At 50.9% G+C, this 12,347-nt stretch overlaps 1 protein-coding gene across 1 annotated transcript in view; it reads left to right on the top strand.

Annotated features, from left to right (window-relative positions):
- TSNARE1 (t-SNARE domain containing 1) overlaps positions 1 to 12,347 on the top strand; it is a 147,179-nt gene that overhangs the window by 42,497 nt on the left and 92,335 nt on the right. The window contains exons 6-8 of the mRNA XM_008576318.1: positions 4,088 to 4,178; positions 8,333 to 8,422; positions 8,834 to 8,890. Of these exons, the coding sequence (XP_008574540.1) occupies positions 4,088 to 4,178; positions 8,333 to 8,422; positions 8,834 to 8,890 (238 nt within the window). The remainder of the gene's footprint in view (positions 1 to 4,087; positions 4,179 to 8,332; positions 8,423 to 8,833; positions 8,891 to 12,347) is intronic.

Consider the following 12,347-nt stretch of genomic DNA (forward strand, 5'->3'; position numbering starts at 1 on the left):
AGGCATGATCCTTCTGGGGTCTCTACTTAATGCTCTAAGTTTCCAACAAGTTCTCTTCACTGGCTCAGATGTCTCTCCAAGCTCTGTGAGCTCTGGTCATTGTTTAGCTTACAGCCTTCAGGTGTTTTTTGTCAGCCTCACGGAGTCTCACCCTGCCCACACACAGCTTAGCATTCAGCAGAGACTCACAGGCTCCTGTGCAGTTTTGGAGCTTATTTTCCTGCTCCTCTCTGGTTTTCTGCTCAGCAAGTTTCAGCAACCTCAGTCTCCCTGAGCTCTGATCTCTGTCTCGTCAACTCAGCAAGACCACCACGTGTTGCTTGAGATTCCCCCCATCTTAGTGCAGGCTGCCATGCCAACAAAAATGATGTTCTGTTGTATGGACATATCACATTAAGTTTATCCATTCACCTGTTGATGGATGTGGGGATTGTTTCCAGCTTGTGCTATGAAACAGGCTGCCATGAACATTCTTTTACAAGTCTTTGGGCATTTTTCCATTTTTTTTCTGAGAAAATTGCTAGAAGTGGAATTGTTGGGTTGAATAACAAGTGTATGATTGACTTTATGTGAAACTGCTAAACTGTTTCCCAAAGTGATTGTATCATTTTACGTTCTTGCCAAGGACACGAGAGAGCTTTGGCTGCTCGGTGTCTCCCCTGGCACTTGACACTGTCAGTCTTTTTAACCGGAACCACTGTAGTGTGTGTGTGGTACTACTGGATTGTAGTTTTAATTTGCATTTCTTTGATGACTAATGATGTGGAGCATATTTTACTTGTAGATTGGTCACTTATATATCTTCTTTTTGTTTAGTGTCTGTTCAAGTCTTTTGCCTCTTATTTATTGGGCTGTTTGGCTGCTTAACATTGAATTGTAAGAGTTCTTTATATGTTCTGAATAAAAGTTGTTTGTCAGGTACCTATATCAAGAGTATTTTTCTCATGGTTTGCCTTTTTAAGAGTATCTAATGAAGAGCTGGAGTTTTTAATATTAATGAAGTCCATAAATGTTTTTATTCATAGTTAATGCTTTTTATGGTTTTATGGGTTTTATGCTTTTAGCTTTCACTTTCAGGTCTTTGATACAGTTGGAATTTATTTTTGTGTATGGTGTGAGATAAGGGTTGAGGCTGTTTTTAAAACAAAATATGATTATCCAACTGTGCCAGCACCATTTGTTGAAAGGACTATTCTTTCCCCATTGAATACATTGGTACTTTTTCAAAAATTACTTGAACATGTAGATGTGAGTTGGACTGTGAGCATAACTGACTCCATCTTGAGCCCTTACCGCCTCTTCTGTCTTTTGTGAGAGCTTTACCCATCGAGTTACACAGTAACTGGGTGTGAGGTGGTGAGAGCAGTAGATAGGAGTAACCTGCTGACTGTAAAGAAGAAATGACTAAGTATCAGTGTGGTGATAAGCTGGCCTGGCCTCCTGCATCAGCATTTGGAACTAATTACGTTAAGCTTGTTTATGAACTGCTTAGATAAACCAAGCTCAGCCAGGAAATGTTGTGGAAAAGCTTTACATATGCCTTTGGGTGGTCATCTGCCCCACCCATCAGTCTGTACGTAAATCACCCTGTAATGAAATTCTTTGCCTTGCCTCATGGAACGGCCTATTTCGTTGTTCAGTCTTGAGATACTTTCCCAGTTTGGTGGACATTCTGCCTTTGGCCCACCTTCAGAGAACGGATGCATTTTTGGATTACTTTTTTGGTCTGTGTATCTGTCTGTATTGTATAGTCTTCATTACTTGAAGCCTTTTAGTGAGTATTGAAGTCAGTTGTGTAAGTTCTGCAGCTTTGTTTATCTTTTTTGAAAATGTTATGGATTCTTCAGGTCCTTTGTATTTCCACATAAACTTTAGAATTAGCTTGTTGATATCTATTTTCTAGAGAAGTTTATATAATATTGGTATTTAAATATTTATTTCCTTAAATATTTGGTAATGGAGCCATCTCCACCTGTGTATTTATGGCAGTGTTTTTAAGTACAGATTGAATTCCTTCAATACACAAAGAGCTATTTAGGTTTTCTATTTCTTTTTGAGTCAGTTTTGACAACTTACATATTTCAAGGAATTTTTAAATTACATCTTAGTTGCTAAATTTATTGGTATAATATGATTCATAGTACTTCCTTACCATCCTTTAGTGTTGGATCCATAGCCATGTCCCTCTTTCATTCTAAGTGTTGGTGATCTGTGTGTGCATATGTGTGTTTTCTCGACTTGTCTAGATGGAGTTGTGCAATTTTTCAGTCCTTTCAAAGAATACTTTTTGGTTTTATTGATTGTTTCTATTATTTGTCATGCACTTCTGCATTGGGTCCCTCATGTTAACCAGGCGTTGGCCGAGAACTTGTGCTGCACATTGGACCAAAGAGTGGGAAGACAGACAGGCAGGATAACCCCAAGGCTTTTGGCTTTAGAAGCTGGAGTCGTGTCAGTTGAGATGGGAAGGCTGTGAGGGGAGCAGGCTGGGGGAGAGGAGGAGTTGGTTTTGGACACATTTAGTTTCAGGTGCCAGCTGGACACCCAGTGGAGCTGTCAGGAGCCCTAGATAGGCCACTGTGGGTTTCTAGGTGTGGCTGGGGATGTGATTGTGGGGAGGTGCCATTCAGGTGGGTTTCAGGCCATGAGACTAGATGGGGCACCATAGAGGCTCAGTGGAGAGTGGAGATGGTGAGGTGGTGGTCCACAGCCCCACTGCCGGTTCTGATCCCTAGAGGTCAGGATGGCAAGGAGCCAGCCAAGCCCAGAGAACAGGGCTGGCCCCTGAGCTGGGAAGGCATCAGGAGGAAGGGGTTGTCCCGGGGATGGAGGCACAGTGTGTCAGTAGCCACATGCTCAAAACCTCAGGGTGGAAGAGCTCCTGTCCCCACTGTCCTCACACAATCACAGAGTCCTCTCCTACACCTCCCACTTTCTCTGTGTGCCACATGCTATTTGCAACCCAAGGGCCAGTGTCAGGGTGTTGGGGGCCTTGGCAGGTTTCTGGAGAGCTGGGGTCCTGCCCCTGCAAGCTTTGCCATTACTGGTGGTGCCAGGATCCAAGCTCTCATGTGTTGCCCCAAGGTGCCCGCCTTGTCCATTGCCATAAGGGCCCTGTGGGGAGCAGAGTGCTGACTCACTGCCTGCAGGGGCATTTGGGCTGCATCTGGAAAGGTCATTGGGCACTCTGCTTTCTGCCTGGCCAGTGCCCTTCCCTCACTTGGATGTGTGTACCTGCAGCTGGGCCCAGGGTAGGGTTTGTCCCTGGAGTAACTCCCTCCAGGGACTTGTGGTGAACTCACACAGAAGATGGGCTGGTACCTTCAGTTGCCTTCAAGGTCACACTTGGAATTGTAAACTGGGTCTGTGGCACTGGGAGAGGCCCTGGCCCAGGCTTCCGGTGTCACTGCATCTGGAGGTGGAAATAGGTGCACTCGGGTCCTGCAGATGTGGGCCATGGGCCGAGGGACCCTGCCTCCCTGGGACATCTCACTGTGGACACCCTGCTCCGGCTAGCTTCCCGATGAGTGGCTGACCCCAAGGGGCCTTTCAGCAGGAAGACCTCATGGTCAGACCTCCTCCTTGGTGGTGCAGGCACTGCCCATAGCGGGGCCTGAGGGCTCCAAACGTTTGTCTCTGGGGCTGGGGGGTGGTCCCGCCATGGCTGCCTTCTCTGCTGTGGCGTGGTGTCCACCTCCAGCTTTGCTGTTGCTCACTGTCATCGCATTGTCCCTCCTCTTGCCCTTTGCCTGCTCCGCTGTCCTGCCTTCTCCCCTCTCTTGTGGTCCCTGTCTCTCTGGGTCTTTCTGTTTCCCCCTTTCTTCTTCTTCCTCTGCTGATGTCACTGCTGCCCTCATTGCTGGGCCCTCTTTCTGTTTTTCTCTGTTCCTTCTCCACTTTCTGCCTCTTCCCTAACTGTTGCTTCCCTTCTCCTGTTTTCTTTATCTCCGTGCCTCTCTGTGCATCCTCCTCTCTCTGCTTCTCTCTGCTCCTCCGTCCCCCTCTTCGTTCCTGGGCCCCTGCGTGCTCTGTCTGCTCTCTTCCTCTCCTCCTGCCTCTGTCCCTGGCTCCTTCTCTGATCCCCCAGGCACATGGCGCAGCAGGAGACCAATAAAACCATCGCGGCCAGCGCCAGTGCTATGAAGCAGATGTCAGAGCTTCTGCGTGGCTCCTGCCTGGTAAGTTTCTCTGGGGATCTGGGGTTTGGCCAAGGTGGGGGCCAGGAGGGTGGAGAGGAGGGGGACCACTGTGCCTGTGGTGAGAGCAGGACATGGCAGGGGCAGGACACGGGGAGATTGATGTGCACAGACAGACACGCAGAGCCAACATGGATCCATGGGTCAGAACTCGGTGTGCTCAGTCATTCAGGCAATGGCTGGTTACCCAGGTCCCACTATGTGCCAGGTGGTGGGTGGCTGCTCTGGAGTTCCTGCTCTCCTGGAGCTTATGTTTTGGTGGGGACGAGAGCGCCCTGAGTCTTCCTGGCCAGGCTCTTCTGAATGGAAGTTGATGACCCCCTTTGTCAGTTTCACTTTCCTCGCCCCCTCCACTGCTCTCTCATTTCACATCCCCTGTCCCCTCTGCCTGCACCCCTCATCCTTCACTGCCTCCACCTGCACCTCCCTGTCTACAGTCCCCACCTGCTTCTTACCAGCCACATCATCATCAGACCACAGACATGTCACCATGGTCACGGTCGTCACCGTTCCCACTGCCATAGCCGTCATTCCAGCCACAACTGCCACCGAGGCCCCTCCTCCCCATCACAGCCCCACCTCCGCTATGTAAATTAAATACCCATTAATTTACATATTGTCCATGGCTAATTTTGAGCTGCGTTGGCAGAGGGGATAGTTGCAACAGACTCTTTGGCTTGCAAAGCCTAAAATATCGATCAGTTGGCCCTTTGCAGAAAATGTCTGCTGACCCCTGGTGTAGAAAATACACATAGTGTGGTCTGCCGTTGCTGTGGGCCACTGCGCAGCAACAGAAGGGGATGAATAGCGAGGCCTGCTGTGGTGAGGGTGAGCCTTAGGGTCAGCAGCCGAGTGAGGAAGCCGGGAGCAGAAGAGCACAGAGTGTGGAGGTGCTGTTCGTACGAAATGTCCAGAAAGCACAAATCTCTGGAGACAGAAGGCAGATAGTGGTTGCTGGGGGTTGGGAGCAGGGGCAGGGATTGACAGCAGGTGGGTACAAGGGCACTTTTTGAAGTGATGGAAATGTTCTAAAACCATTGTGATAACTGTTGTGTGGCTGAAAATGATCAGACTGTATGCTTAAATTTTATGGTATCTGAATTATACTTTAATAAAACTGTTACTTAACAAAAAGACCCAGTTCCAAAAGTTGTTACACTGAAAAATTAATTTCATAGGACAGCAGCCAGTTGTCCAGCAATGGGGTGGACAGAGTATTCTGGAAGTCTTAGGCTATGAAAGCGTGTAGGACTTTGCTCCGAGTGGCAGGGAGCTGTTCTGTGCACGATTTACTAATCACAGCCGCAGTCGTTCAGTGGAGAGACAGGTGCTCTCCGGCAGAACATCGCGGCTCCTCGTGGGCGATGTCAAGCAGCGTGAGGGTCTGCGTTCCCGCAGCTCTGCTACGGTGCCGTCCACGCCTGGCCTTTTCACGTGGGGCTTTGCTCTTTATCCGACTCATGCATGCCTTCATTTGTTCATTCACTTATTTCACCCAGAAATGGTTGTGGGCTGCCTCTCACCTGAGACACTGCTGGGCTCCACATCGTGGTGAGCCGCAGGTGTGAGAAGTGCTTCTGTGAAGTATGGGCAGTGTGGTGCAAGCAGGTTGTTCTCTGGCAAAGGTAGTTCCTCATTCAGTCCAGCTCAGTGGGTGTTTATTTAGTGCCTACTGTGTCTTGACTTTATGGAGTATAAATGCTCTGATGAGAAGTGGCCCCTTAAGTTGTGGAACAAGGTCAAGGCCTCCCTCCCAGCTCCCCTGGTCATTGGGGGTTTACCCCAGACCAGGCCCAGCACTGAATCCTGCTTTACTCTTTCGTCTTGTCCTCTGACAGCCCAATGGGGTGGGGTGGGGGAAGTGTCCTGCCCAAGGCATTGCAGCCAGGAAGGAATCAGGCTGGATTTGAACTCTGGTCTTTCTGGGTCCAGAGTCCGTGTTCTCACCTCTGCATATGCCACAAGGGCCATGACATGACAGCTTGAGTTCCTTGAGCTTCAGAGTGATCACTTTTAGCCTAACACATTCTTCCGTCCTTCCTTCCATTCACCCGCCCATCATCCTTCCACATGCCCACCCACACATCCATCCCTCCATACATTCTTCCACCCACCCACCCACCCAACTCAGCCACCCAGCCACCCACTTACCCACCCACCCACATGCTCATCCTTCCACCTGACCTCCCACCTAAGAAACCGACAGACTTGTATTGGATGCCCGCTGTGTGCCAGATGCAGTAAGAAAGGATACAGATAGGATGGGATTCCCTCCTTTGAGGCTCCCATGGCACCTTCACATTGTGAACCAAATAGCATTTGTCACCCCAGGGCACGTGCAGGCTATGATGGGACTCGGTGGCAGTAGCCATCATTGCTGCGTGTCTGTGGCTTCCAGGAGGTGATGTTTCAATGGAGGGGTGGGATGTTCTCCAAGCCAGCCAACAGTGAAGCAGTGGGGAGTGGGCACAACGTGTCCACAGGTGTGGAAAGCAGCTGCTCGCGGAGGTGCGTGGGGATGCTGATGAAGGAACAAAGACGCAGTTCCTGCAGGGCTGGCTGTGAAGGGCGCAGGATACCTGCCTGGTAGATTTAATGCCGTCTTTGGTGGGTGGGGATTGAGAAAGAGAGCCTGTGCCTTCGATGCTCAGCACGTGTCTGCGATGTTGTTCCTGCCACGTGTACTCTCAGTGGTGGGACTGAGGAGAAGCATCTTCCCCGTCCTGCTCTGTCTTTGGGGGTGGTGGCGACAGTGACAGACAGCTCTGCCGCTGCCATCACTGAGCACAGGCCACCAAGGCCTGCCTGGCGGTTCCCTCCAGTGCTTGCTGCTCCCTGCTCCCTGTGGGGCTCCTGAGACTTGGAGGAGCCTCAGGGCAGCATGCACACATCCCCATCGGGTTCTGTCCTTCCTGTGCTAGCCTGGCATGGACGAGGGCCCCTGGGGCCCCTTCCCAGCGAGAAGAGGCCAGTGCAGCCCTCTCTCAGGAGCGTGTACAGATGGTGTGCCTGGGCAGGGTGGGCATGGCTTGAGGCTCTCTCCAGGAGGGAGATGATGGACTGCAGAGCTGGAGGCATTTGCTCAAGAGAACTGAAGCTCTTCCCGGCCCTTAGCTCTGACTGGGAGCACACATATGGTGCCCATGACCAAGCCTCACCTGATCCTGAGACGAGCTCTGCAGAGCTGTCGCCACAGTGTGTGACGTTTAGGCCCAGATACTGCTGTATACCATGGAAAGCCAGTCTCTCCTTTAAATGTGACCATCCTGCTCGCCCACCCGTGGCTCCTTCTCCCCTGTGGGTTTGGGTGGTGGTGTGTGGCAGCGCTGGGAGGTGAGCTTTAAGGCTGGGGGCTAGGTTCGGGCTGGAACTACATGAAGAACCCCAGGCTGGGTGGGCTGGCCTGCGGCCTGATGGGCCACGTCTGGGTCCTTGTCAGAGGCACTGGGAACCGGCTTGGCTTCGCTGGTGCCGATGCTACATGGATTGGCTCCTGCTGTTTGGTGATGCTCACAGCAGACCAGGGTGGGCAGAGCCAGGTTCAAGGGCTCGCTCATCCAGTTCCCCGCCTGACGCGTCATTCTCGACACAGCTCTGTGGCCGCACCATGGTGGACTCCAGGGCTCAGTGGCAAGTGTTCAGCAGGAGGACCGAGGTGGGGGAGCTTGGAGGAGCTGGAGGGGCGCTTCCGAAGTGGGATGTTGGGGAGGAGGTGGTTCTGATGGTAGAGATGAGGTAGGGCAAAGGTCCACGCCTGGCTTCAGGTCCTGGCCCTGCCACCTGTGTGACCTGGACCAAGCTGCCCAGGGCTCAGGACCGTGGTCTCTGCTGAACTGGAGCAGTGCTACTTCTTACCGTGGAGGGCGGTTGTGGGGAATTAGCGGGTATATGGTGCCTTGAGCAACTCCTGGCTTCTGCTGGCTGTGTTAATGATGCCAGTGTGCAGTTTTGTGGAGATGGTGTCTGCAAGGAAGCTGGCTGAGCCTGTGGAAATGTTGTTGCCATGGGGGGTAGTAAAGCAAATGGTGATGAGCCCAGTTCTCAGGGTGGCAGGGCCCTGCCAGGAGGGTGGAGGGGGCACAGAGAGTGCAAGGGTCTGTAGGGGAGGCTGAGGCTCCAGTCCCCAAGTAAGCCAGGCCTTCTGTTTGCAGCAGGAGCGTCTGCAGCTGGACCGGCTGAAGACTCAGCTCTCAGGTGCCATTCAGCGTTATGGAGGGGTGCAAAAGGTGAGGCCCGGTGGCACTGTAGGGTGGGATGGGGCGGGGCCCCGACCCCTCGAGCACCTGAACTGGCTCTCTTGTCCCTGGGGTGTCCTGGTACAGGCCCATTCTCTACGGCAGAGGAAGGGGCCATCCTGGGGTCCAGGGGTGTACCTCAGAGTGTGTGTCATCAACGGCATTTACCTTCTGAAGCGGTGCCCTGAGACACAGACCCAGCTAGCTTCTGTGTGTTGGCGGAGGCCTCTTAGCAAATCATTGTCAGCGCTGGGCAGCCTGGGAGAGCTCTGTTCTCTGGGGGCGTGGGAGGTGTGTTTTCCTGAGTCACTATCTACTACCTGTGCTTATCTGGCCATTTCTTCTCTCCTCTCCACCTTTTTTATTCTTCCTATCTTTCTCTTCTTATATTCTTTCCAACAGAAAATTGCAGAAAAGTCCAGAGCACTGCTTCCCACGGCACAGAGGGGTGGCAAACAGGTGGGTGTCGAGAATTTACCAGTCTGCGGGTGTCAGGGGCAGCACAGAACCTGCTGCCATGTATGTTCCAGGTAAGGGTGGCAAGGGCCCAGGGCAGGGGCCCCACCCGAGGGTCTGCCTTGAAGAACAAACAGCCTTTTAAAACATTGGCATTTTGACCTTTGGGCTCTGACACAGTGCTTGATGTGGGGTAAGCTACCAAATAATGACCATTGACAGTTCCATGACTCACTGGTCCCAGACTAATGCTCCTGCTGAGAGCCACTGTGAAACCTGGATTAAAACACCCACCCACGCCCACACCCACACCCACACTCACACCCACTAGTATGGAACAACCAGAAAGGTACAAGGGCAGCCCGGCCTTGAAAGGCAAAGATTCCAGAATAATTTATGTTCATCTCCACTCGCTGCTCACCCCTGGAGCACCTGCTAGTTCGCATCTCAGCTTGTAGAGACTGAGCAGAAGGTGGTGGCCGGAAGTGGTCTTCCTGGGCTGGGGAGACAAAATGAGAGCTCAGGGCTCTTCAGGCAGCCAGGACTTCAGGACTCAGAATCCTGGAGAAAGGGGACGGCAGCTCTTAGTGCAGGTCCCTGGAGCTGCACGTGCGTTCTATGAGCCCAGGAAGTCAAGCAGGAAGCAGTTTACAAGAAAAGCTGAGCCGGAATGGAGGCATCGTGAGAGCACGAAGACAGAAGTCAGAGTTTGAGGCCCTCCAAGGAGAAGGGACTCTTGTAAACACCACAGGTGTCAGTTGAGACCCTGAAGGATTAAGGCAAACCAGAAATGAGCAGCCCTAACAAAACCTAAAACACAGCCTTGCATCATGTCTGTTTCTGTCTGCCCGAAAACAGTTGAATCCCTTTGGGAGGAGGACTCCATTACCCAGTGTCTCTCTGATTTTTCATGCACGGTGTCTGGAATTCAAACCAAAATTGCTAGGCATACCAGGTAACAGGGTCAAGTTACTAGGGACAGGTAAAAATAGTAGAGACTGATCTGCAGGTGAGACAAGTGTTCACGTAATCAGACTTATACCTTAAAATGGTCATTTTTAATATGTGAATGAAAACAGATGGCATGGTACAGACCTACCAGAGAACTTAGATCTTATAGAAATGATAAAAACTGGAATTCTGTTGTATAATACTATAACAAAAATTAGTAATTCAGTAGATTGACTAAATCTACAATTAGACAAAGAAGAAGGAAGGATTAGTGAACTAGAAGGCAGTGCATAAGAAAACACTTATTTAAACACAGAGGAGAAAGTGTACAAAAGTCTACAAAAGAGCATAGTTGGAGTCCTGGATGGAGGAGGAAGGGAGAATGGGCAGAAATGGTACCTGAGGAGGTAATGGTTGGGAATTTTTGAAAACTGTCCAAATACTTCAAGCCACAGATTCAAGATGCTCTGTGATAAATAGGATATATTTATCCCCTTTTTTAAAAACCACCCTTGGTCATATCATAATAAAAATTTGAAAACCAAAGACAAAAATAAAATATTAAAAGCAGATTGAAATCAGAGAAATCTTAAAAGCTAATTAAAGCTAGAGGAAAAAGTCACATTTGTAAAGGGACAGCACGACAGACACCAGACTTTCCTAAACAAAATGACGGAACCCAGAGGACCGCAGCCACATGTCTGTGAAGTGCTGAGAGAGCACGGCCACCAGCCTTTACTCTGTGAAGGCAACATTTCCTCACTGTGTCTTGCAGTTCCGCCTGATGGAAGTGCATACCAAAGGTCACATGTGAGAGTGCTCATGGCAGCACCACATGCAGTAGCAACAACCTGGGGACAGAGCCAAGCTGCGATAGAATGGAGAAATGACCTGTGCCGAATTCCTACAATGAAAGACTACAGCAATCAAAAGAATGAACTTTGACTAGCAAGGTCCACCAGTGACGTGTCAGGCATGTTGAGTCAAAGAAGCCTGAAATCACAGAGGACATACTGTGTGATTCCATTGCTGTGGAGTTCAAAACCAGGCCAAGCTGCTGGGCAGTGTCAGAAGCCAGGCTGGGTTTTCCTTTATTGGCAGCAGGGTGATGACAGGGTGTTGGGAAGGGTTTTTGGGTCCAGCAATGTCCCGTATCTTGGTTGGAAAGTGTTTTCTTCGTGAGCATTCGTAGAGTTGTATACACTTAGCATCCATGCATTGAACCGTACGTGTTATATTTCAGTAGAATTTTCTTTTAAAAAGAAAGGGAATGGTCCACAGTGCTGTTGAGAAATTGTGAAAGGCTGGATTATTCCGGGAATTTTACAAACTGTAAATGATGTACAGCCCTGTCCAACAAGAGAATTATTGCCAAGTTGACATACAGACTTAGGGGCTGCTGTTTGCAGGCAGAGTGGTCCTGGCAGGAGCAATGGGTGCCTGCCGCCCACCGTCTCTCCCCTGCGCTGCATGCTGGGTGTGGGTGCGAGCAGCTCAGCCTGACTGGAGTCTGCAGTCTTGGCCATGATTGATGTAGCCTCCAGCTGGGTCCAGAGTCCACTTCGGACCCACGTTGGACCCGGCCAGTGACCAGCACCTGCATCTTGGCCGGCCCCTGCCTGGGGCAGAGCTGCGACTGCTGAGCACCAAGGGATGGTCAACAATACAGGTCACGCTCTGTCTCTGTCCTCCTGTCAGCTGATTCAGCGTAGAGTCCCACTTGGACTTTGTGTGTCCCAGGTTGTAGGTGTAAAAAATCACTTCATGTTTGCTGGCTGGAAGCTGCCTGGTCATGCTTCCCTGTCTGGGGCATAGGGCAGAGAGTGGCCCTTGTCCCTTGGCCCCAGTTCCTTTCTATTTAGTATGGGGTCAGGGGAAGGACTGCTAGTCATGCCTGTTCTGATGTTCTGGGCTTTGTCAAGCTGAAGAGACTTCCATAGCTGATAAATAGATAAGTAGTCACTTGCTATTTGAAGAAACTGTTGGCCTGCCTTGGGGCTACAAAAGAGAAGCTGCTTTTCTGAGTCTGAGTGGCTCTTGCCCTGACTTTCACCCTCCTTCCAGGGTCACCAGAGTACACGAGAAAGTGGTCCCTTTCCCAGAGCCCCTGAGAGCCCTGAGGGCACAGGCTTTGGGTCCTTACTCCTGGCTTGCTGGGTGGGGGCAGGCTGAGCCACCGAGCAGAGCACAGCGTGGGGTCTTCTTGAAGGCCACCAGAGCTTTGTCTCTTCTCATGGGAAACTGTGCAGCCCCTTTTCTTCAGCAGTCATGTTGGAGATTGTGTCAGAGCAGGGACTCGATCCCTGGGCTTCGCAGGGAGGAGAAAGCTGCCTTTGTCCGGCTGTTCTTGAGCTGGAAAACCATCACAGGGCTGTCCCTCCGCACTGGCCCTCAGCACCATGCCAGCAAGTCCCTAACACCAGCCTCTGCACTAAAGACTCAGATTGGGCCTTTGTGAGGAGAAGAAACAGTGCTTTGTGAGCCCTTCAAGAGGAGGGGTGCAGAAGGT

Source organism: Galeopterus variegatus, unplaced genomic scaffold, assembly GCF_000696425.1.
Source record: "Galeopterus variegatus unplaced genomic scaffold, G_variegatus-3.0.2 Scaffold1326, whole genome shotgun sequence".
In the NCBI taxonomy this organism is placed as follows: Eukaryota; Metazoa; Chordata; class Mammalia; order Dermoptera; family Cynocephalidae; genus Galeopterus; species Galeopterus variegatus.